This window comes from Taudactylus pleione, unplaced genomic scaffold (genome assembly GCF_031769625.1).
Source record: "Taudactylus pleione unplaced genomic scaffold, aTauple2 ptg000082l, whole genome shotgun sequence".
NCBI classification, from domain to species: domain Eukaryota; kingdom Metazoa; phylum Chordata; class Amphibia; order Anura; family Myobatrachidae; genus Taudactylus; species Taudactylus pleione.
In genome coordinates, this window is record NW_028284484.1 from 9,155,161 (window position 1) to 9,181,009 (window position 25,849).

At 48.0% G+C, this 25,849-nt stretch overlaps 1 protein-coding gene across 6 annotated transcripts in view; it reads left to right on the forward strand.

Annotated features, from left to right (window-relative positions):
• CFAP74 (cilia and flagella associated protein 74) overlaps positions 1 to 25,849 on the forward strand; it is a 279,555-nt gene that overhangs the window by 212,058 nt on the left and 41,648 nt on the right. For all 6 annotated transcript variants that reach the window (XM_088468211.1, XM_088468207.1, XM_088468206.1 and 3 more), the window contains one exon: positions 20,625 to 20,767. In XM_088468211.1, the coding sequence (XP_088324337.1) occupies positions 20,625 to 20,767 (143 nt within the window). The remainder of the gene's footprint in view (positions 1 to 20,624; positions 20,768 to 25,849) is intronic.

The window sequence follows — 25,849 nt, forward strand, 5'->3', positions numbered from 1 at the left end:
AGACGGTGGCACTCCACAAAAATTGATGTATTCAAATACGCACGTTGGACACCAACGTTTCGGGACCACCAAGTGTTACCTTGACATAGGGACATTGTGGTCCTGAAATGTTGGTGTCTAACATGCTTATTTGAATACATCAATTTTTGTGGAAGCCTCTGAGTGCCGCAGTCTTTGTAACTGCTTGTGGACTGTATTTATGTGGAGGGCACCAGAGCTACTGAACGCTGCTTAGAGTGAGTGCCGATCCAAACAGGATACACCATGCCCACAGTAGTGCCCTTTATACAATTACAACTGTAGTAGTGCCCCTTATGCAATGCCCACTGTAAGAGTGCCCCTTATACACAATGCCCACAGTAGTGCTCCTTATACAATGACTGTAGTAGTGCCCCTTATACAATGATGACTGTAGTAGTGCCCCTTATTCAATGTCCCCTGTAGTGCCCCTTATGCAATGCCCCCAGTAGTAGTGCCCATTATGCAGTTCCCCTTGTAGTAATGCCCTTTTATGCAATACCCCCTCTAGTTGTGCCCAATATGCAAAGCCCCTGAATTAGAGCCCATTATGCTGTACCCCCAGTAGCACCCATTATACTGTACCACCAGTAGCTCTCCTTATGCAGTGCACCCAGTAAAGTCCCTTATGCAGTGCCCCGAGTAATGCCCCTTATGCAGTGGCCCCAAAAATGCCCCTTATTCAGTAGCCCCAAAAATGCCCCTTATTCAGTGGCCCCAGTAATGCCCCTTATTCAGTGACCCCAGTAATGCCCCTTATTCTGTGGCCCCAGTAATGCCCTTTATTCTGTGGCCCCAGTAATGCCCCTTATTCTGTGGCCCCAGTAATGCCCCTTATTCAGTGGCCCCAGTAATGCCCCTTATGCTGTGCCCCATTCCCTGTGCACTGTGCATTACTTACCCTCTCTTCTTGACCTGGCCTGCACTCGAGGCCTGTCACTTGTTAAATAATGGTCCTCTCTCTGGCAGCACTCACAGTCGTAGTCCCTCCGGCTCCTTCTTCTTCTCCTGTAGGCTCTCAGAAGCACAAGCAGAGCCAGCGTGCAGTGCGCGATGATGTCATCGCGGCCGGCGTCCAGCACCACACACAAGCACAGAGATTCTCTGTGCCTGTGTGTGTCTCTGGATGCCGGCGCGATGACAGAATTAGCTGAGCCCTGGCGGCGGCGTGAAGGATCAGCGGCATCCAGCTCATGAAGTCGGCGGGGACCAAGTGCGGTGGTAAGAGGAAAGGGGGTGTGCGGTGGGGGTGTGTCTGAGAAGGGTGCGGCCCGCGGGTGTGAGTGCTGCTCTTCTTGGTGTCACCCCTTTGAAGGGTGACACTCGGTGCGGGCCGCACCCCCCGCACCTACCTAGTGACGCCACTGAAAGTAGGTTTACTGTAGGAGCCAGTGGAAGGGGTGGTTGAACCATTAGCTGCGGGCTTGCACACTGACAAGGCACATACTGTACTGTACAGTATTGAACCTGCTGTGCATAAGGGTTAAACAGTGTAGGGGCAGTGACATAATGCTGTGAGATTTGTACTGGGCCATGAGGAAAAGAGGGGGTGCAAAACTGCTGATTAATCTCCACTAATTGTGGTTGCAATGACCGTTAGAGGTCTCGCGGCTTTGACCAGGTGGCCGGGAGGGGGAGCAGTGTGGTGGTGACGGGGCATAGCTGGGGAATAGGGTTAAATACTGTATGAACAGAGGTGTGCAACAGCAGAAAGGCAAGGACAGGGTAGGGGAAGAGAGAAATTAATGAAATTAAAGAATGAAAGGAAAAGAGGAAAAGTATGAAGTACAGTACATAAGGTACAGTAAGGGAAAGGTATTGTAAATAAAGAGCTTTTAAAATAAATTAGGAGAACTGTATACTGTATAATGTAGGGACAGAAAGCACAACCACAATACTGTACATACAGTATGGACACAGTGTACAGTACTTAGCAGTCCGGATCACAAACTGAAAAGAGGAAGTTAAACCCCTCCTCCACATTACTAATTATATACAGTACAGTATAAGCTACAATGCAGTTGCTTGACCGTTTCTTTCGATGACAACTGGTAAGACTCTATGGAGATGATCAATATAATTGTTACACTGGGCACGTGTCAATACTGTTCTCCAAAACTTCATTATCCCATCCAAAAGTTCCTGTTTAGTTGTTGGTTTAACATCAGACCTGATGAACCTCTTCAACTGGGCCCAGACCAATTCAATGGGATTCATGTCCGGTTACCTACAGGAAAGTAAAAAAAATCAAATATTCAGTCACAGTACTGTACTTTAGTAAAAAGTGTACTAGAATAATTACTGCTCGGTACTGTACACACTTTTTTGTACAATAAACAGTTAATACAGTACTATCGGACAATACTCACTCTGGTGGTGTGCGTTTCCAATTTATCATGACTGGTTCGTGCATGCGTATTACGATCCGTACGCATGCGCAGTTGGGCAAACATCGCTCGGAACGAACGAGCGGCCGCTTACGAGCGGCTCTGAATCAGGCCCATTATCCTGGAATAATCGATGTCCTGATGGAAAGCATTTTCTCACAAATGGCACCATACAGCAATCTACTATTTTTTCTTGGAAGAAGGTCTTATCCATGATGCCTAAAGAGATGAGAAATTATTGTCAGTAACAAGCGTACACTGTACAGGACTGTAAATAATTTTTACAACAAACATTACTGTACTGCACCTTCAAAAATATAGATCGGTCCTGCACCCCAACGAGATATACCTCCCCATACATGGACCTTTAACGGATGCTTCGGACGTGGTTTATGTGAGAGATGTGCACGATGTCGGAAGGACAGTCTTGAGAACCTCTCGAGAGAAACCGAAGTTTCATCTGTGAAAATTACGTCATTAAAATTCTCTCCACTCTCTATCCACCGTCGTGCTTGTTCAACTCTCTTTACTTTATTAGCATCCCTTATCATGGGATTTATCCTGTGGAATAAATACAAGTTTTAGTTTACTGTCATGTAAAATCAGTGCATTATTAATATATATATATATATATTTTTTGTAAAGTACCTTGTAGGGCCAAAAGTCCATCCAAGTTCCTTACGCATCCGTTTGATGCTGGAACAGGAGATGTCCAGGTCACATTCTGCTTTTAGAATACGTTGGATTTGTAAAGCTGTACGCTCATCATCCTCACAAGTCAATTTGTGCACAATCTTTTTGACGCTCCTACGGTAGAACACACAGAGCATATACTGTAGCAATTATTGGACAGTTAGTGTTGAAATTGGAACACAATACAGTAGCAATCTAGCAACATACAGTATAATAAAAAAAAAAAGGTTGCTGTAAAGTACCTACCATGTGCATTTAGAAGGAAATCTATATCTGGTCTGCGTTCTCTCAAATGCATGATAGCGCACAGTCTGTAAACTAAGATGAACACCACACTCTTTCAGCCAGGCCTGGATCTGTCGTGTTGTTTTGTGTTCTTTTTTCATGCTTGCAATTATCTTGCTAATGGCTTTGCTGATTTTTTCCATGTTTGATGACAAAATCTGTGGAGAGAACAAGAGAAATACAGCTCGATACTGTTGCTGAGTATACAGACTGAGTACAGTATACAGTACATAATTTAATGTTCAGTATCTTAAAAAATATATACTGTATAACACGGTACTGTACAGTCTTTTAGAACACAGGGGGGTATTACATTCTTACTGTACATCAGCAGTAACATGTGTACACCGGTATATACAGTATAACCAGCTAGTAAATTTCATTTTGCAGGCTGTGTTTAATAAATTATAGTTTTGAGCCAATTAGTGATATATATTTCCCAATTTAATCTCACATCAAGCTTTCATACAGTACATATAGTATGCCCCTTAATACGCAAATATGCATCTACCGTGTGAAGGAGACAAACAGGACAATAAACACAGCAATATTGCGACTGAAACTAAGACGGCCACTGAGCAAAACAAGATGGCGGCGGGGACAGGACGGTCACTCACGGGAGACTATATGGGACAATGGGCGACTAGGAATCGATCAATGGCAGCGGGATATTAAACACAGCAGTTTTGCGACTGAAGCTAAAATGGCCGCTGAGCAAAACAAGATGGCGGCGGGGACAGGATGGTCACTCACTGGAGACTGAGGGGCAGTGGGAGGCTAGGAAACGATCGGTGTGTGTGATAGTTACTCGATACACAAATAAGCATCTACGGGGATGGGTGAAGGACAGGGCATACCGAGGCAGTGGGACGATAAACACAGCGATATTGCGACTGAAGCCATTTTAGTTTCAGTCGCAATATTGCTGTGTTTAATATCCCGCTGACTCAGCATGCTCCGTCCCCGTAGTCGCTTATTTGCGTATCGAGCGTCAATTAAACACACCGTATACTATTGATCGATTCCTAGTCGCCCATTGTCCCATATAGTCTCCCGTGAGTGACCGTCCTGTCCCCGCCGCCATCTTGTTTTGCTCAGCGGCCATTTTAGTTTCAGTCGCAATATTGCTGTGTTTAATATCCCGCTGCCTCAGCATGCCCCGTCCCCGTAGTCGCTTATTTGCACATATACCTACAGTACTGTATCATTGCATTATTGCACCACTTTGCACATTTAACTTTTACACTAATGGTTCTAATGGTACTGTACACACTAAGTTTTGATTTATGTTATAAAAATAGCACATTTGGCGCTCTACTTTACAGTACTGTATATCAGTTCAGATATTCACACATTTTATTACTGATGAGCTGACACCTACCGTACAGTACTGTATAGTATATAATTAGGGAGTGTTTTTTAGACACCTGTATTATGTATCATATTTATTATCTTGTGCCTCTATACAATCTCACAATAGTGGTTAGTGCTTTAACAGTTGGCGCTGTAATCTCCTATATTTACCTGTATATACTGTATAACACACGCACAGTGTTAGGAGACAGTGAAACTGTAAGGTACTTTACCAACCAATCAGCTCCCAAATGTAATTATTCAAATGCAACGTTGCAAAATTACAGTTGGGAACTGATTGGTTGGTGCAGAGTAGTGCCCCTTTTAGTGAATTTTTGCAGTGTAGTGTGTAGTGTTTCACATTAGGAGCCACTATATATTTGCAGTGTTCATTATGGTTCCCCGACATGGGTATAAGCTGTTAAAGATAGCGCATATTGATATATATGGTGATGTAGCAGCTCAGTTATGCGCTCCTACAAATTGAGCACAATACTGAACCGTGGTCCCCTGACTTGGTTCCCTAGTACATACCCTATGTGATATTGATTTGATTTGCTCTTTCTATATAGCTGGAGCTGCAGCATTATGCTACTTCCTATTTCTATGCGTTCCATGGTATGGAACGCTTGTTATTATTATTGTGTGCCTTGTTTTGATCTCTACTTAGTAACTGGGCCTGGAGTGTCATTTCCGGCCTCCATGTGTTCCACCTGTGGAACGCGGAGCATTTCCTGGTTGGGTGCCAGTCCTCTAATCCTTTGATGGCCCAATCATCGTTAACTTCTCAGGAGCCGGAGCGGCATGTCACTTCCGGCCTCTATGCATTCCAAGTTGTGGAATGCAAGCCGCTTCCAGCATAGGTGCCAATTTGCTTGTTTAAGGTTGTTTGGACTCTTGCCAGCACCTAGAGGGCTGAATTTCATATGATCATATATTTGCACTGTTTATTTAGACTTAGGGCCTCATTAGGCAAGGATCGCTGATGCGATCATGGCTGCAATCGTGCACGCAGTTCTGCTGCGAAAGTATGCTAATAATTGCAGTCACAAAGCACTCGCACGGACAACATGCACATCCGTAATACCTTGCAATCCAGCCTAAAACATCGGTACCATCGAAGTACATCTGAGCCACTCGCACATTTAAGGCAGGTCTGCCCTATCACTAAATTGCTAACTTTCCTGCACGCAGTGAGAGCTCAGGCTGTGTATGCCATCGCAGTGGCTAATTTATGCACGTCCCTGAAACGGCATTCAAATGCACTGGTTCGCCTGCGTTTCTCTGACCTCCCCCTGTCACCCCCCCCAAACGATACTTACTGTCAATCACTCTGCGATGGGTCTGTGTACTCACTGCTATCGCAGTCCCGATCGCAGTGAGGCATTCACACGCGCGCACTGCGATGCATATACGCACACGCATACGCTTTAGCAGGTGCTATCCTTGCTGAATGAGGCCCTATATGTATAGTATATATCTTAACAGTTCCGGTTTGTTGTTATGGCATTTCCTGGTGAGGAGGGGGCGTTCCCTGACATTAATTGAGACTGCTATATATACTGGCTCTGGGTGAGTATGGTTTCTTGTGGTTTGATCTGATGTTTCTACAGAATAAGTTGTCTTGACAAAGGTCCTGAGGGATCGAAACGTCGTCTTTTGCTATGTCCACTTGTGAGTAATAGAAACCTGTTGGTTTTTGAAAAAGAAGTCTGGTGAGTGCCCATATGTTTTGATTTTTATAATTGGACTCTATGGGGTATAAGTGCAAGTTTTTATAAGTGGAGATGTTGCCCATAGCAACCAATCAGATTCTAGCTATTATCTTCTAGAAAGTGCTATTTAAATGTTAAGTACAATCTGATTGGTTGCTATGGGTAGCATCTCCATTTCTAAAAACTTTCACTTTAGTAAATATACCCCTATGTCTTTAGTGGAGCACCGCCTCAAGTGAAGAGATTCAACAGTGAGTGCAGTCTGCTATGTGAAAAAAAAAATATATATATATACATACAGTATACTTAGAGTAGATATAGCTAAAATATAACTTAGTATTAGATATATATTCAAGAAATCTGTGGTAAAATAAACAGTAGCTCATACTGGGCCTGGTTCTGAGTCGGAGGCTGCGGTGTCCGTGTTTATGAGCGTCTCTTGCCGGTACTGCTTCTGTGACTATATGCAAATAGCGCTATAAGCCCTTCCCTGGTGTACAGCCGTGCATCTGAATGTGCAAGGATGCCCACTTTGTATGTCTTTAATCGTTCAAATCCTGATTGCAGGATGTCAATGCAACCATCTGTCTCCTCATCGATGCATTGAAAGTTGCAGCAGCCCCATGCTAGATACAGATTGATTGTCATGGCCTAATGTGATCAATTATGCATTTGAGTTTGCAACCACTGCAGTGACACATCGATGACACTCCCATAATGCACCCATAAGACTGACCAACTTCACATAGCCGCCTCCCAGTCACCGCCCTAGAACGTCCAATACATTTTCAAGCCATCTCTGAGATTGCATGTCTCATTCCCAACTGCACAGTAGACACCTGCACAGTACAAAAATTCTACTTTGCATCAGAATCAGGCTCACTATAACTATTTTACTTCACCGCACATAAATTGGAGGCCACCCATATCCTTCATCTCCGTGTGTGATGCTTTGCACAGTATTTAGCAGACTTTGGGCCCAATTTATCAGCGATGCATAACCCCTTTAGCACTCGCTATGGGGTTATGTCATTCTTTCTTTATTCAACAAACAGCGTCGATCTAAGATTACCGCTGTTTGTTACTGTATCGCTCTCGCCATCTTCAGATGGGGAGAGTGATGTGGTTCCCATTGCCGCCAATGGGGACCCAGTGCTGCCTTTCCGGCTTCAGCGAAGCCTTCCAGGCACTGCCGGGTCCCCGCCGGGTGAACGTGTCATGCACATGTGCAGACAGACTGTCGCACATGCGCATTACGCTCCAGCCCATCGCTGGCAGGGTCAGGCTGCCAGCAGTTGAGCAGAGGAACCTGCCGATGAGGAGGACTTCACTGGACCTTGCCGGAGGGGTATTGATGAATAGCAGTGGCATTTTCAGTTCTATCACTGCGATACTAAATGAAAAATGCCGCTGGTGTTTAGCTTTGTTGTTAAATTGGGCCCTTTGTGCTGTAACTGGTGAATCCAGTCCAGAAACTGTTTACATGTCCCAGAATTTCCAAATTACCAGACTACAATCCCGGGAAGAAAAATGGTAAAACATGCTAAATCTCTACACTGGAAATTGGACGTTAGTTCTTTAAACTGATGATGTAATACAGACTGCAATATTCCAAAACATTTTTGGAGTCTTTTTTTTTTCATTTGCTGATATTATGGCCTAAGAAATCATCCAGGGTGTTCCCTATATACCCGGTTGCATAGTAAGCACGTTCAGGCTCTACTCCAGTGGGTGGAATAGACAGTAGTTGCAAATGGCGGCCACGGTCACAGTGCCATTTTTTTTTCTATTGTTGCTGCTGTTACAGCTAATGAAGTTTCTGGCTTTGCCGGTTTCATTGCTTTTTTGATTTCAAGATCAAACCGTTGCTTTAAAGTCTGTGTCTGCGACTGGTCCGAGGCCGACTCATGATGGAGTATTTCTTGCTGTTCCTCCTGCTGAATCTCTAGTACAGTTGTGTCCGGGCCATTTATTTCTAGCCTCTCAACAATTTTTTTATTTGCTTCCTTATTATTGTTTGACTAGTTAGTGAATAAATTTGAAATTTCTACTTCCGAATTGTCGTATATGGGTTTCTACAAGTATTTCAAGACATCTGAAATGTCTACTTTGCAACGTTGACCTATTCGATTATTTAAGGCATGAAACATATTGTTTGCCAAAGAAGATTTATATTTCTGTATTTCAGACACGAGAAACTCTAAAAATAGCATCTGCCAACTGCCATACACCACTGTGCATCCTGTGGACACAATGCATTTCAACAAGTAGCTTGAAATTGTGTTGAAGTTACAGGATATTTGAAGTAATCGGTGCTTTTTGAATGGAGGTCTTTAAAGCAAGAAAGCATTCAAGCATCGCAAACAGTGAGCTCCTCCTAGTTTGCAATCCACTATACTGACAACTCTTTACCTTTCTCAGCATTTACCTATTTTGTAGAGTGACATTTTTTGTGGGAGATCATTTGAACATGAGAGCAATTCCTGAACTTGGTGTGACCATGGCCTCTTTTGGCCATGCAGCAGTCTGAATCAGGCCCCAAGTCCACAAATACAATTCTGCAATGGCACTGCCACACTGTCTGCAAGAAAAATGTTTTGTGTGTTTTATTTTTTTTCTGCACACCTGTAGTATCTGTAGTATTATTATTATTACAGTCCGTAGGTACTGTATATGAATGGTATTACTATGATACCAGAGAGGCTGTTTAATACTTTTATGACTTTTATTTCAAATTACTGCTACTAAGTACCACCAGCCAACAGTGCACCAAGGTCCTGATTTAGGGCCTGATTCAGACCCGGTTTCTCTGACAGAGCGCTCGCTCTGAATCAAGGCCGGGCTTTTTTTTTTTTAGAACGGCCTCCTGGCCGCTCGCATAGCTGTGGGTGACCACCCACAGCTACAGCAAGCGGCCATGATGATGGTCGCCTTGGACAAGACCATCGGGCTTGCGACAAGACCCTTGTGGTAGGGTCTCGTGGCCGCAAGCCCCAGAGAGCTTTCGGCTCTAATAGAGCCGGAAGCTCTCCACTGACATCACTTGTGATGTCAGTGGGGCCGCCCCCAAACGACAGGCGTTCTCATGGGAACGCCTCCGTTTGGGTAGTCACCCCCCCGGCCCGCCCACCAAAAGGGGCAAGCTGTCACTCAACATCGACAGCTCGCCCCCTTTGTTGCGAGACCCGGAACGACAGAGTGCCCGTCGCTATCCGGGTATCGCGCATGCGCACGACGGAGTCGGCTCCGTCGTGCGCATGCGCTCAGGCCACCATCGACCTGGTTGCGAGCGCTCAACGCTTGGGACCGGGTCTGAATCAGGCCCTTAGAGAAGTAAGCTGCTATGCGAATATATGGAAATGTTGCAGCCGCCGGGAGATGTACTGAGACGCTCACCTGCAGCTTTGGAAATTCAAGCATCTGTGTAAAATGTTGCAGCATCAGTCGCAGATCATTCGATTGTCACAGTCCTGAGTAAGTCTATAGTCCTCCAGAATGGCCGTGGGAAGTGAGACGCCAGAGCCATATTTCATGCGTACAGGATAGCAGGCGCATGCGGCGACATGCCCCGAAAACGGTCGCGAAACGCCTGCTTTTTCCCGCCACTCCCCGGTACCTCCCCCAATCGCTGCCAGCCTGTCAATCACACTGTGAGTAAAAAGTCACAGCAACGACTACGGTAAAGTCATTTGATGCAAATGTAGTGTAACTTAGATGCATGTGTAGTTTACCAATAATTGCATAACGTCGAACACGTCGGCATAGAGTATTTCTCTGAATCAGGCTTCAGGTCCACAAATAAAATTTCACAATGATGCTGCCGCACTTTGAAGCACAGTCCGCAAGAAAACTGTTTGTGTTCTATTTTTTCTACACACCATTAACATTATTATATACATACTGTAGGTACGTACATGTATTATCTCTTATTTTGTGTGTATGTATATATATATATATATATATATATTTTGTCACTCAGGCAGTTTACCACAAATGTAATACAATTTATTCTGTGGCTGGATTGTTTTTTTGTTTTGTTTTTTAATACATGAACAGGGCAATGCAAATGCTGCCTCCCTGGTAATGCCAGTGTCATTTGTATGTATTTATTTTTTCTGCAATTGATATTCATTAGTGACCAACACACAATAAAATTGACATGTCATTGCTTGTACAAGAACAACAAATCATAACACAATACATGTATCACGGTGTCACAAAGACATCAGTAAATGTTGGACCCAATTTTACAAATACACAAAACATAACATTTAAAAAGTTAACAGAAGCCAGTAATAAAATTAAAAAACACAAAGAATGAGAGGGGAGGAAAGAAGGAAAAAAGGGAAAGGAGAGTCCCTCGCTGCCAGGAAGAAATAAGTATGTATCTAAACTTTAGAAGTAAGAAGCAAGCCTGTCAAACCAATGTACGGAACCCTCAAGAAAGGTTAGAAACCACTCCCTACCTCACCACCCCGGACCCTTACAAAGCAATTTGTAGTGATCAGATTCTTAGTAAAGTAGCCATGGGTACCAGATTGCTGTGAAATCTTGGTGGCCATTTGGTAGAGGCAGTATGGGTTCGTCCATTGGCCATGTAGTGGTCAAGCCACGCGCAGCATTCAGTGATGTTGGGGGTGGTAACTGATCTCCAATCGACCGGGATGACTGCCTTTGAGGCACTAAGTATGTGCCGCAATAAGGTCTTTTTAAATTGCGCCTTGGATTTCCGTAAGAGGTTCAGAAGCTAAAAACTAGGACTGGAGGTCAAATCCTCCTGAAGGATAATACCAGCAGTCTGTATCACCTTACACCAAAATAGTCGCAGTATGGGACACTCCCATCAAATATGCAGAGGAGTACCCTATGCCATGTTACACCTCCAACACGTATTAGGTGCCCCTAGGATACATTTTAGCTAATAGACTGGGGCAGCGATACCAGCGGGATAATACTTTTTAGTTCGTTTCCATCACCAACATATTAAGTGAGCTAGAGAATGTGTCATTAAAAATTCCGACCAGTCTTCCTCACCCACCAAACCCTTCAAATTAGCTTCCCAATCACTTGTAAATTTTGGTTTAGTGGAAAAGAGGTGGTCAATAATTATTTTATAAATAGAGGACAAGGGGTGTGAAGGATATGATTGGGACATGCACATGTTTTCAGATGGAGTAAGCCCACTGCCCTAGGCGTTAATGGGACCCCAGGCCTAAAAGAAAATGCTTAATCTGGTAATATGTCCATATCATTTTATAAGGCAGGTCCCATTTGGCCTGAATGGAGGGCAAACTCATAACACTAGAGGAGTCAAGCAATTGGCTCACCTTCAAAACCCCTTGTAGCCGCCATAGTCTAAAGGAATTGGGTGGCATCCCTGGGGGAAAGGGCGAATTTCCAAAAAGTGTAGTTAAGTGGGAAGGGTTAGGTGAGAAGAGATGTTGGGTTGGTAAACGCCACCAGCAAGAAATAGTAGGACCCAGCAAAGGGTGGTGTATCTGTGGTGGAGAATGAACCAGGGCAACCCAGGGGACAGTATAGGGACAGATGCAGCTTCTATATCAACCCATTTCTTCCTATCGTCCAATCTACACCATTCCATAACCCTCATAACAGCACAGCATGATAATAAGAGAGAAAGTGTGGCAGTTGTAAACCACCTCGATGTTTCCATTTATAAAGTACCTCATGCTTAAAATTTGAATTTATTTTTACAACTCCAGTCCTGACTTCTTTACTCCTGTCCCAATGAGTCCTTCTGTTGAAAGTGCTGCTTCAAGCCTGCCACAGCAATAGATACAAATACAACTGATAGTCCACAGGACCCCCACACTCCCACTCTCTTTCCTCCCCGACTACTCCTGCAGACTCCAGTGACAGGTAACTCTTTAGCTAGCCAGCTAAGAAGACTCAGCAGGAGAAAGTGGCGTGCTTTACATGCTACTGCGCACGTCACCACAGCCACACTGGCCATCTGTAAATTCTGGCGAATGCCAGATGGGCTGGTCTAGCTGTGTGAAGGCTTGGCCGAGCAGCTACGCCTCCCAATGCCCAATTGGCTGGCATGCTTAGACGGCATGTCTCTGTGAGGTGTGGCCATGCCCCTTTTGTTTGCGTGAAAAAAAGAGATGCCAGGGGCCCATTTACACCCCCAGTCTATTAGTGCTAGAATGGTAGACAGAGGCAATGTGATTTATTGTACCAGTGGGTGATTAACAGTGAATAAGAATAGTAAGAATGATCTACTTTATCATGACCGGGCTTCATCCAATAGCTAGGACTTTTTCTTTACTACTTCTGTGCAGATGTTTGGAACTCCCTGCTGCTGGATTAAGTGGTAACTTAAAGCTGACTTCACAGTCCGTTTTTACTTCCCAGGGATAGGCACCCCCTGGGAAGAGGCTGTGTGTGGCACCAGGCATGGAACCTGCGCTGCCACTAGACCACCAAGGATAGGGGGCTTCAATGTGCGGACACTGTGGCATCCCAGGGGTTAATAGCATGCCAGGGGAGCAGGCATTCCCGGTAAGGCACAGACTGCCCCTCCTCGGCAGCACTGCGTGCCTTTCTACAGCGGTCTGGCGGCTGCAGGCAGCTCTCCTCAGGCACGCCCCCTATGAGTCCTCCGGCGGCCATTTTATGAGCATAAAACGCTGGTCTCACCGGGAGCTGCGGAGCCTGGGTCCCTCTACATACCTCTCCTCCAGTAGGTCGGTGTATGTAGCACTGTTCCTACTAGACTGTAGGTCTAGTAGTTGATTAAGATGCAAAATAGTGCAGGTATTTTTATTGCATTGTATGTGTCTGATGCTAGCGCTGTCTGACTGATTTTCACTTTCTCTGTCAGACATCTTACTATCCCTGTACTCTCTAGCCCCAGCAGTGACAGATACTGACAGGGTGTTGGTTACTTCACAGATCAGTGTGTTTATTGATCTGCGAAGTGTGACACATCATTTCATTATGTCTAGAAGTGATTCTGGAGAGGCTGATATCCCCCTCACACAGTCCTGCACTAGGGCCCTGATTCAGAGCCGGACGCTCTGACCAGAGCGCTCGCTCTGAATCAGGACCCACCTTCATAAATATGGAGCGTCCTCCTGGACGCTCGCATAGCTGTGGGTCACCACCCACAGCCTATACGAGCGTGCAGGATGATGGTCGCGATGGTCTTGACCATCGCGACCATCGCCAGTGCGAGCAGAAGCCTGCGGTTGAGTTTCTCAACCGCAAGGCCAGGAGTGATTTTGGCTCTATCAGAGCCAAAATCACTCCCACTGACATCACTAGTGATGTCAGTGGGGCCGGCTTCTGACGGTAGGTGTTCCCGTGGGAACGCCTCCGTCTGGCAGGCACGCCCCCGGCACGCCCACCAAAGGGGGCGTGCTGTCAATCAACATCGACTGCACGCCCCCTTTGATAAGACACAACGAGCGAAGGAAAGTCCTTCGCTCGTCGCGTCTCGCGCATGCGCACGACGGAGCTCCCTCCGTCGTGCGCATGCGCAGTGTACACCATCGACCCACTTGCGAGCGGACAGCCGCTCGCGAGTGGGTCTGAATCAGGCCCTAGGTGTTTTGCAGGACCAAAGGAAATGGAGATTATTATGGGAGGATTGTGTACCCTGTGTGCCAGGAATGCAGGATTACCTGCTGGGCTTAGCTCTTCTCAAGAGCCACCCTGGGCTTGTTTTGCACAAGCATTAACTACCCTGATGAGTCGGCTTGCTGCACCTCCAGTGTCCACACAATTGGGGTACGCTCTGCAGTTTGCTATGCCATCTGCTTCACAGGGGACTCCCCGACAGCTGGTTGTGGCTCATAATATGCCTTTATAACCTACCCCCTATCAGGCTTCACCTGAACCTGTTTGGGTTAGTAATCTCTCCAACACGGTGCAAAAAACCTGACGGAAGTGTTACAGGGGGAGTCTTTCCAGCATCCAGCTAGGAAGGAGGTGCTGTCTTCCCAGTCCACTTACTATCAAGATGATGTGTCGACTGATGATGAGGAAATTCAGGACTTATCTGATTCAGTGCTCCCTCAAACAGAGACAGAGCCTGTCCAAAATTTATTTGCACGACCTCATTCGTGCGGTCCGTGTGGCCATGGATATTAGGGATGAGGATACCCTGGCAGCCAAATCCAAACATGTTGGAGGGTGCCGGCTGGAGCTCACTCATGAGCTCCACCTTGTGGCTCCCCCCTGCTGCGGGTGATGGGAGAGACGTAATGATGTCTCTCCCATAGTGCACTGCAGAGCGGGCCGGGAGGAGCGGACAGCGGCGGTCATGTCAGGAGCGGGGATTCAGGTAAATTGTGATTATTTTTATTTCTTCAGTGTGTGTAAGCCTGGGCGCCAGTCCATTAGTTTGCCAGGGGTGCTCGGATCTCTAGATACACCCCTGATTTCAACCGCAGAAACGGTTGGAGGCCACTTATCCATTTGAGGAGAAGTATTTCTCTAAATGGGAAAGTCCTCCTCAGGTGGATTCTCATATTACGGTCCTTGTGCGACCCTTCCATGTCATCATTAAAGGATGTTACAGACAGAAAAGTGGAGGTGTGCCTAAAGTCTATTTATTCTCTCTCTGGGGGGGTCGCTAGGCCAGCTATGGCTATATGCTGGGTGGCCAGGGTCATGGAACGTTGGGTAAATGCCTTGGAAGAGTCCTTGCCTTTGGAAGCTACCAGTGAACAAATTGAACTGGTAGGTTACTTCAGAGACTCTGCTACATATGTGAATGAGGCTGCTTTGGATGTTAGTTTCTTAACATCTCGCATTTCATCGGCTGCGGTGTCGGCCAGGCGCTCTCTTTGGTTGCGATCTTGGAGAGCGGATGCAGAGTCCAAGAAAGGGTTAGAGAGTTTACCCTTTAATGGCCAGGTCTTGTTTGGGCCAGATTTGGAGAAAATTGTAGACACTTTGGCGGCTGCCAAGTCTGCCTGTTTACCCTCTGCCCCAGTGTCGTCGAGATCTGGAACTCCGTTCTTTCGGACCTTCCGTCCTCAGGGTAAGTCCAAGGTCCAGTCCTTTCCCAGACCGTCAGGAACTAAGAAGGTCACAAAGCCCAAAAAGCAGGCTTGGAGTATCAGGTGTCCAGATGCGAAGCCCGATGCTAAACCCTCAGCCTGACGGGGCGGGCCTCTCCTTGGGGGACCCCAAGGTGGGAGGCCGACTTCTTCAGTTCGCCCAGACACCACAGACACTTGGGTTAGGGAAGTGGTCTCTCAAGGGTACATCCTCTCCTTCCGCATCAGACCGCCTCATCAATTCTTCCCTACAGGACTTCAGATGGATCAGGAAAAGGCATTGGAACTTCAGAGAGTTATACGTTCTATGCTCCTGGAGGGAGTTATAGTTCCGGTAACTACTTCCCAGAGGGGAATGGGGTTTTATTCCAACTTCTTTTTGATCCGAAACCAAACGGTTCATACAGGCCTATCCTAAACCTCAAGTCCCTGAACAAGTTTCTACGAGTGCCTCAGTTCAAAATGGAAACCCTGCTGTCTATTATACTGGCTATGGAACCTGGGGATTTTATGGTGTCTCTGGACATTCAGGATGCATACCTGCATGTCCCGATAGCTTTGGCTCACCAGATGTACCTCAGGTTCGCAGTGTTACAACAACACTTCCAGTTTCAGGCCCTGCCGTTTGGACTGTCCACGGCACCCAGGGTGTTCACCAAACTTATGTCGGTGATGGCGGCCCAACTGCGGCTGCAAGGGATCCGTCTGTTGCCTTACCTGGACGACCTGCTGTTGTTAGCCAGGTCCCCAGAATTGCTTCTTCAGCATCTACAGCTGACAATCAGTGTTACAAAGCCATGGGTGGTTGATCAACTGGAATATTTCCTCTCTGACGCACTCACAGAAGATGCTTCATCATGGGGCATAGTTGGATTCTCAAGAGGATTTTTTCCTAACCAGGGATAAAATATCCACCCTGCAGCAGCAGATTCGCAGCTGCCTGCACAGTCGCCTGGTGTCAATTCACTCGGCAATGCAGTTACTGGGCTCCATGGTGTCGACATTCGACATGGTGGAGTATGGGCAGTTTCATTCCCGGCCTCTACAGACTCTGATCCTTTCCAGGTGGGACGGATCTCCACGCCGGACACGAACCCAGACATTGGCACTATCTCCGGTGGTGCGTCTGCCTCTGACTTGGTGGTGGCTTCACACAAGTCACCTTACCAAAGGCCGCCCCTTTTGGATCCTGGAGTGGGTCCTCCTGACAACGGACGCCTGCCCCCAGGGTTGGGGTGCAGTGACAGGTCCACACTTCTTCCAGGGAAGGTGGACAGTAGAGGACTCCTTTCTTCCAATAAACATATTGGAACTCAGGGCGGTTCTAACAGCTCTTCAGCAAGCAAGGCTCATGCTTCACGGAAAACCCTTGCAAGTCCAGTTAGACAATGCTACCACAGTGGCCTACATAAACCGCCAAGGAGGAACTCAAAGTCAGGCTGCACTAATGGAAGTGTCTCGCATCCTGACAAGTCAGGAGGGCAATCTCCCAGCCATCTCGGCGGTGTTCATTCCGGGAGTGCTCAACTGGAAAGCGGATTTCCTCAGCCGTCAAAACGTGCACCCAGGGGAATGGTCTTTTCACCAGGAAGTGTTCCAACTCCTAGTGGACAGGTGGGGCCTTCCCGAAATAGACCTCATGGCATCCAACACAACCACAAGTTGCCAGTGTACGGATCAAGGACAAGAGATATGGGGGCTCTTCTGGTAGAAGCTCTGTCGGTCAGTTGGACCTTCCAGTTCGCATACCTGTTCCCTCCATTCTCCCTTCTTCCTTGGGTAGTTCGAAAATTCAAGCAAGAAGGAGGCATCCTGCTGCTAGTGGCTCCAGCAGTGCCCAGACGTCACTGGTACTCAGAGCTTCGGAGTCTCTCCATAGACACACCTATGTTGTTGCCTCAACGTCCGGACCTGTTGTCCCAAGGTCCTTACCATCACCCAGACCTGAGTTGTCTGTCTTTGACGGCATGGCTCTTGAGACTACCCTCTTAAGGTCCTGGGGTTTTTCCAGCTCGTGGTTAACACCATGCTCAGAGCTCGCAAGCCTGCTTCTGCGAGAATTTATCACAGAGTGTGGCACACCTTCTTTGAATGGTGTCGCCCCAGAGGTTACGATCCTCAGGTATGTGGAATATCCAGGGTTTTGGCTTTCCTACAGACAGGCTTAGATCACGGTCTTCGCCTTGCTTCTCTGATGTACACACCTTTATGCAAGCTGTGCTTCGCATCCAGCCTCCCTTTGTCCCACCTGTGGCTCCTTGGGATTTTGGCTGTGGTCCTTAGGGCTCTCAAAGACCGCCATTTGAACCACTGGGCTCAGTGGATTTAAAATGGCTTACAGTTAAGACTGTTTTTCTTCGCCCATTGCTTTGGCCAGAAGGGTGTCAGATTTGGGGCTCTGTCTTGTCGCCCTCCCTTTCTGATTTTTCAAACGGACAGGGCGGTGCTTCGGACTCGCCCAGATTTTCTACCTAAGGTGATATTTAATTTCCACATTAATGAGGAAATTATAGTGCCGGCCTTTAATTCCCCAGACCCCTCACGTGGTGAGGCCTCCTTGGAATTGGTACGTGCTCTAAGGACTTATGTTGACTGTACCAATTCATTTCGGAAGTCAGACTCGTTGTTTGTCCTTTATGGTTTCCGTAAGAAGGGATGGCCTGCCACTAAGAAGACTTTGGCAGGCTGGATTCGCTTGATAATTTCAGAGGCTTACATTCATGAGGGCCTTCCTGTTCCATCCTCTACTCGGTCTGTGGGTTCTTCGTGGGCAGCTCACCGTGGCGCCTCGGCTGTTCAGCTGTTTAAGGCGGCCACATGGTCTTCTGTCCATACCTTTTTAAGGTATTATGCATTTGATACCTTTGCCTCTCAGGATGCTTCCTTCGGGTGGCGGATTCTCCATTCTGCACAGGAGCATCACCACCCTTAAGGAGACTGCTTTGGGACATCCCCAAGGTCTCCTGTGGAGCCCTATGGACCCTGCAGTAGAAAATAAGAGATATGGTAAGACCTTACCTTTGTTATCTCTATTTCTACGAAGTCCATAGGGATCCACAGGACTCCCTCCCTGTCGCACCTGTGCTGCAGATGGATTGTATTCTGGTCACTGGTTTTTCTTTCTTCTCTCTTCTCTTCCTCCGGTCATTGGCTTGTTACGTAACTGAGCTGCCTTGGCCTGGGGGCGGGGTATAGGAGAGGGGCCCAGTGCATCCTGGGAGCACAGATTTAACTGTTGAGGTTCCCAACGACTGCGTCATCAACCTATACCCCATGGTCTCCTGTGGATCCCTATGGACTTCGTAGAATTAGAGATAACAAAGGTAAGGTCTTACCAGATCTCTTATTATCTCCATCTACTGTGACAGGATCCTCCTACAGGTGCTGTGACTCCGCCTACCAAGTTGCATTGGCCTTGCTTACTACCATTGTGACTAATGCTAACAATTTGCTAACCCCGTCTACTTTTGTGTTGGGTCCAGTTTATAGCAGATTTAATCCAACCTGCATGAGGCAACTTTTCATATTTTGCCAGGGCCACTTTAAGGGGCCTATTCATCATCATATGCAGAAACGCTAGTTTCCACATACTTTACGAAACGGGCCTTTTTAATATTGGGGGTCAGATAGGGCCGCCTAATATTCAGCAAACTCTGAAAAATGTAAAGTTTTTGGAGTTTGCTTGCGAGAACAAATGCCATTTTCAGATGGAGCTAGTTCTCAGAGCCCCACTCCTTCCTATGTGAAGGACATCCGGGATTGCGATGAGGGAGCCGAGCGAGTCCCTCCACCGTCTCCTTACTGCGTACCCAGTGACTCTGCGCATGTGTAACCTAAGGTCACACATGCATAGAAGCCGACCACGGGGGTGGTGAGTAACACTGCTACTGACTCACAGGAACAGCTGATTTTTGGAGCAGCTGTCCCTGCATTGGAGCAATGCTGAATTGTTCTGGTGATAAGTATCCTCCGCCACCCCCGATTATGAATAGGCCCCTAAGTTCCCAATCAGCCCCTGTCACTCTTTTCTTGCAGGCTGAAATCTATCCCCGTTACCTTCAATGAGTGCCAACAGCAGCAGGATTGTGTGTGAGTTGCACATACTGCATCTGGAACTATGGCACTCGCGGATGTGGTCACTGAGACTGTAAATGGTCACTGTGAGTGTCTAACTCAGTAAGCAAGAATCCCGTTGATACATGCCATTAGGCGCAGACAACCCTAGGGAATTTGGGAGCCTGAGATCGGATTCCCTAGCTGTAACTGATATTGATGTGTTCAAGATAAGCAACTAATCGGAAAGGAGTGGTATGGTTCTGTTTCTGTTGTGAAGTTATCCCTGCATAGCATTTTATCCCCACACCCTATTTTGCTATCCCCCACTACAGCCTATCCCCATTGCCACCCCCTCTTGTGTGTTCCTTCTCCCTCTCTACTCATTTTACTGTCAGTTGTGTGTCAAATCTGATTTGTAGACATATCCTGCAGATTGTGAGTCACTCACATGTGGTAACGGTCTATGGGGCCTATTCATCATACCTTAAAAATCGATGGAGGTAATTAGGTTTAGAACTCGCATGGAGTTCTACGTAATTACCGGAGGAATTCATCATTCCTCTTCCCTATAACTATCTATTCCGAAAAGCTGTCATTTTTGCGATGACAGCTTTTCGGGAAATAGATACTTTTCCCTCTCTACTCTTCCCTCTTACCACAGCTGGAAACAGTGCTGCGCATGCGCCATTACATTCGTAAACCCAGTGCATGCACAGCACTACCTACAGCGGTGGTAAGTTGTCTTATCATGTGTCACTATTTGATTACATTGGATTGTTAACATGCTTTCTTTATAAAATGCACATAGGTTACACAAAAGGTATCTCATGGAAACTAGTGGCAGAGAAATGACTACTGCCATCTATTAGCTGGTGTAAAAATGTTGTTTTGTGACATAGACATATTGGAGAATTCAGGGTGCAGTGACTCACAATTTCTTGTCATTAACTCCTGAGCAATGCTATAGTCCTGTCCTATCTACAGTACTGTCTAAGATTTCAGGCACCGATTCAACATACATATGATGAATATAAAAATGTCTGGTATGAAATGCGGAGTTCTGTCTCCTCATGAATCTGTTTCAGAGCAAGAAGGAGAGAAGAGAGCTGTCCTCAAAGAAGGATAAGAAAAAACAACTTCCATCCCCGAAAATTCAAAAGGAGAACTCCCCAAAGCCAGTGGAGCAAGCCCCGATAGATCTACCCAAAATAGAGGATATAAAAGTGGAGTAAGAATACAACTATATATGATCTACAGACGCAGCAACCCACTTAAAGAGCTAGAATGTTTTTACAACTATGTTAAAAATAATGGAGGATGATGTTACAGTACAGTACATGTAGGAAGTGCTAGCGGGTGTATTTACTAAAGTGCGAGTTTTTAAAAGTGGGGATGTTGCCCATATCAACCAATCAGATTCTAGCTATTATCTTCTAGAAGGAGTTAGATAAGTAGTTAAGTAGAATCTGATTGGTTGCTATGGGCAACATCTCCACTTCTAAAAACCCGCACTTTTCCAACACATACAATAGACATGGTCACCAATGCTAAGTGTAGCTGACTTGAAGATATTGTTGTTGTTTTTTGTCCCCTAAATATCCTTATTTCTACTTCAGGGTCCATAGGGGGTCCACAGGGTTGACCTTGGGGTATAGCTGGATCTGGATCCACGGGCACCACGCAGTTAAAGCTTTAGCTGCTCCCAGGATGCTCTTGGGTCCATCCTCCTCTATACCCCGCCCCCGAGCCACAGGCACCTCAGTTTGAGTTGGTGCCCGGGTCACCTTGCGCAGGGGGGCTGCAGGAGCAGCCCCCAAAGCTTTTTAATAAAAAAAAAAAGAGCCTGTTAGTTTTTATTTTTAATAGGGGCTCTTCATTGTGGCAGCGAAGGGCTGTCTGTACAGACGCCCACGCTGCCGCTCTTACTCCCCACTGGCGCCGCGATGCCAGTATCGCACTGGGGATCGCGGCGGGAGGCCAGAGTCCGTACTAGCCGGACTCTGGGGACCTCCCTGGACTGCTGCCGGAGTCGCCGGGGAGAAGGTAAGCTGCGAGTCGCCGATTAGCGGCGGCTCGCGGGTCTTACTATAAATGCAGTCCTTTGCCCCCGGTTCTAGGGAACAGACCGAGGGCTGCTAGCGGTGGCGGAGGGCTCCCCCTCTGCGGAGGTATACCCCGTGAGACCACTAGACCACCAGGGATTTCACATGGCAAGCGGGAAGCCGGCAGCCCTGGGGTTAATTGCTAGCCAGGGGAGGAAGCCTTCCCTGTTTAGCAGCTCCTCCCCTCAGCTCAGCGCGCCTTTCAGCTCGTAGTCTGGCATCGCTGAGCTGCAGTTACTCGGCCACTCCTCCTCTGAGGTCTCTGGGGCCATTTTCTCTGTGGCAGCGCAGATCTCTCAGGGAGCACATGGACCGGTCCCCCTGTGTACCTCTCCCCCGATCAAGGACAGTGTACACAGCGCTATAGCCCTCCCAGACACTGAATCTGGGAGGTTGATTGTAGTGGAAAGGTGCAGTGAGTATATCTTCTCTGCATGGTATGTGACTTTTGCTAGTGCTGCCTGTCTGTGCTTATTTCTACTTACTGTCAGCTTATACCTATCCCTTTACTTCTCCTACAAGCCCTACAGGTGTGTGGGGGAGGGGCATTTCTACAGACCTCACTTATATAAATCACGTATTTGTGAGGTCCGTCACATACAGTTGTGTGTTGCACAGTACCATATTGTGGGCTGTTGTTCAGCACACTGGTGAGTGCGCTTGATTCTGCTCTGTTGCCCGATATATTTATTCATATAATATATTTTGTCATGTTGGAAGAGGAGATTGAGCACTCCGTGGCTCCGGTGTTGGTCTCCTACGGATGCTGTTCTGCAGGAGTGGATAGGGAGGATTTGTCACAGGATGGCCTGTGTAGACCGTGCCAGGTGGTTCCTGGCCCATCAAAACCTCCTATGACGCAGAAACCACCATGGGCGATGTTTTCTCAGGTGCTGGTGTCTATTGCGGACCGTCTGTCGGTCCCAACTGCTGTCCCTACTAGGGCATTGCCCCAGCTGGCCATCCCCCATTCCCCGGGTGTCCCGCAATTATTGCGGAGCCCCCCCCGGGTCTCAGTCTGTTGGTCCTTATGTGGGGTTACCTATGTGTATACAGGCTTCCCCTGTAACGCAGCAGTCTGTGGTGCCCTTCCAGGCCCCTGTGGCAGCTCCTCCACCCTGGGTGGATGTGCTTTCCAACTCAGTACAAAATTTGGCTGCCACGTCTTCAGCTTTTCAGTCAATGTTGCAGAGTGACATGCCTTCAAGGGCGTCAAAACGCACACTAATGGTGCAGGCGGCGCATTTATCGGACTCCGAGGGGTCCTCAGATGATGGGGAGGTTCATGAAGACACTGACTCGGACACATCGGTCCAGGAGGTAGATACCAAGTCGTCCATTAATGTGCGAGCACTGGTTAGGGTGGTGCGAGCCATTCTCCTAATAGAGGATGAGGCACCAGCTCCTAAGTCGAAGTATCCTAGTTTAAAAAAAACTAAGGTGGCTTCTGCGGTGTTTCCCCTGTCTGATCAGTTGACGGATCATATGGCGGTGGCTTGGCAGGCGCCCAGTAAGAGATTCCTGCCACAGAAGCGGTTGGCTTCTAATTATCCTTTTCCTGAGGCACATTGTAAAAAATGGGAAACTCCACTGGCGGTGGATTCCCATGTCACCCGTTTAATAAGGAGCGCTACTCTGCCATTACAGTCTATATCCTCGCTGAAGGATCCCACAGACAGAAAAGTTGAGATTTGCTCAAAGTCCATTTACTCCCTCTCAGGGGCAGTGGCCCGACCGTCCATGGCCATCTACTGGGTGGCCAAGGCCATTGAGGGTTAGGCCAACACATTAGAGGATACCTTTCCAGACGATGCTCCGGATGGCCAAAGGGCGTTGTTAGGACAGATGAGAGACGCTGCTTCCTACATTGGAGAAGCCTCTTTGGATGCTCGAGTATCGGCTGCAGCAGTGTCTGCCCGCCGATCCTTATGGCTGAGGTCCTGGAGACCGGACGCTGATTCAAAGAAAGGTCTGGAGACCTTACCTTTCAATGGAGAATTGCTATTTGGTCCGGACTTGGACAAAATAGTGGATACCCTGGCTAAATCCAAGTCAGCTTTCCTTCCTTCAGCAGCAACGCCTGCCAAGGTCCGGAGCTCGGCCTTTCGTTGCTTTCGGGTTCAGGGTAAGGCAAAAGGTCAGTCCTTCCCGAGGCAGTCGGCGGCTAAGACCGCCACTAAACCCAAGAAGCAAGCCTGGAGTGCTCGGCTCCCTTCTTCCAAGCAGGAGGATAAACCTGCTGCCTGATGGGACGGGCCTCCCTCTGGGGGACCTCAGAGTGGGAGGCTGACTTCTCCAATTCGCCCAGTGTTGGCACAATACCACCACGGATGCCTGGGTTCGAGAAGTAGTCTCTCAGGGGTACGCCCTATCTTTTCGGTTCAGGCCGCCCCACCAGTTTTTTTGCACGAGTCCTTCTCTGGACAAGACCAAAGCTTCCCAGATTCAGGTGGCTATACAATCCTTGCTACAAGCCGGGGTCATTGTTCCCGTTCCGCAGTCTCAACGTGGGACGGGGTACTATTCTACTCTGTTTCTGGTACAGAAGCCCAATGGTTATCATCGACCTATCCTGAATTTGAAGTCTCTGAACAAATACCTCATAGTTCCCAAGTTCAGGATGGAAACATTACGTTCCATCATTCTAAAACCCGGGGATTACATGGTCTCCCTGGATATCCAGGACGCCTATCTCCACGTGCCCATAGAACCTGCACACCAGCGGTATCTGAGGTTTGCTATCCTGCAACATCACTACCAGTTTCGGGCATTGCCTTTTGGCCTTTCCACGGCTCCGAGGGTGTTCACCAAGGTGATGGCAATTATGGCCGCCCACCTTCGGGGCCAGGGTATACGGCTGCTGCCGTATCTGGATGATCTTCTTCTGCTGGCGAGCTCCCCGGAGGTACTTCTTCGACATCTCCACCTGACCATTGCTTGTCTTCAGGCACACGGGTGGTTGATAAACTGGAACAAGTCATCTCTGATCCCATCACAACGGATGGTCCATTTGGGAGCCCTTCTGGATTCTCATCAGCAGAGGATTTTCCTGACTCCAGAAAAGGTGTCCTCCCTACAACTGAGGATACACAGTTGCCTGAGCAGTTGCAGGGTGTCGGTCCACTCGGCAATGAGAGTCCTGGGGTCCATGGTGTCAGCATTCGACATGGTGGAATTTGCCCAGTTCCATGCCAGGCCCCTGTAGTGGCAGATTCTGGGCCTGATTCAGACCCGCTCGCGAGCGCTCGCAATTGGGTCGATGGTGCCCAAGTGCGCATGCGCACGACGGAGGCGCCTCCGTCGTGCGCATGCGCGAGACCCGAATAATGACGGCCAAGCCGTCAGAGCGTCCGGCTCTGAATCAGGGCCTCTGTCCGAATGGAACGGGTTACCTCACCGGATCCAATCCCAGACGCTGGTCTTGTCCCCGGAAGTGTGCCGGTCTCTAGCTTGGTGGCTTCAGCCTGCTCATCTCATCGAGGGTCGCCCCTTTTGGATTCCGGACTGGGTTCTGCTCACGACAGATGCCAGTCTCCGGGGTTGGGGGGCAGTGACCGGCTCGTTGTCTCTTCAGGGCCGTTGGAGGAAGCAGTTCTTCCCATAAACGTTCTGTAGCTGCGGGCCGTGTACAGGGCTCTGCTGTCGTCAGGCACTGCTCTTCACAGAAGGGCGGTATAGGTACAATCCGACAATGTCACCACGGTGGCGTACATCAATCACCAGGGAGGGACTCGCAGTCGAGCGGCGATGTTGGAGGTGTCTTTCATCCTGGCTTGGGCGGAGAGCCACATTCCTGCAATCTCGGCAGTCTTCATCCCGGGAGTCCTCAACTGGAAGGCGTACTTCCTCAGCCGTCACGACGTGCACCCAGAGGAATGGTCGCTTCACCCGGAGGTGTTTCAACTTCTCGTGGACAAATGGGGACTGCCGGAGTTGGACCTGATGGCTTCCCGTCACAACTACAAGTTGCCCATTTACGGCTCAAGGACAAGGGACGCAGGCGCAAGTCTGGTGGACGCGCTGTCGGTGAAATGGACATTTCACCTAGTGTACCTGTTTCCTCCGATCTCCATGCTGCCTCGGGTGCTACGAAAAATCAAACAGGACGGAGGCACGTTTCTGCTGGTGGCTCCAGCATGGCCCAGACGTCCTTGGTACTCCGATCTCAAGAGCTTGTCCATCGACGTTCCGTACCTTCTACCTCAGCG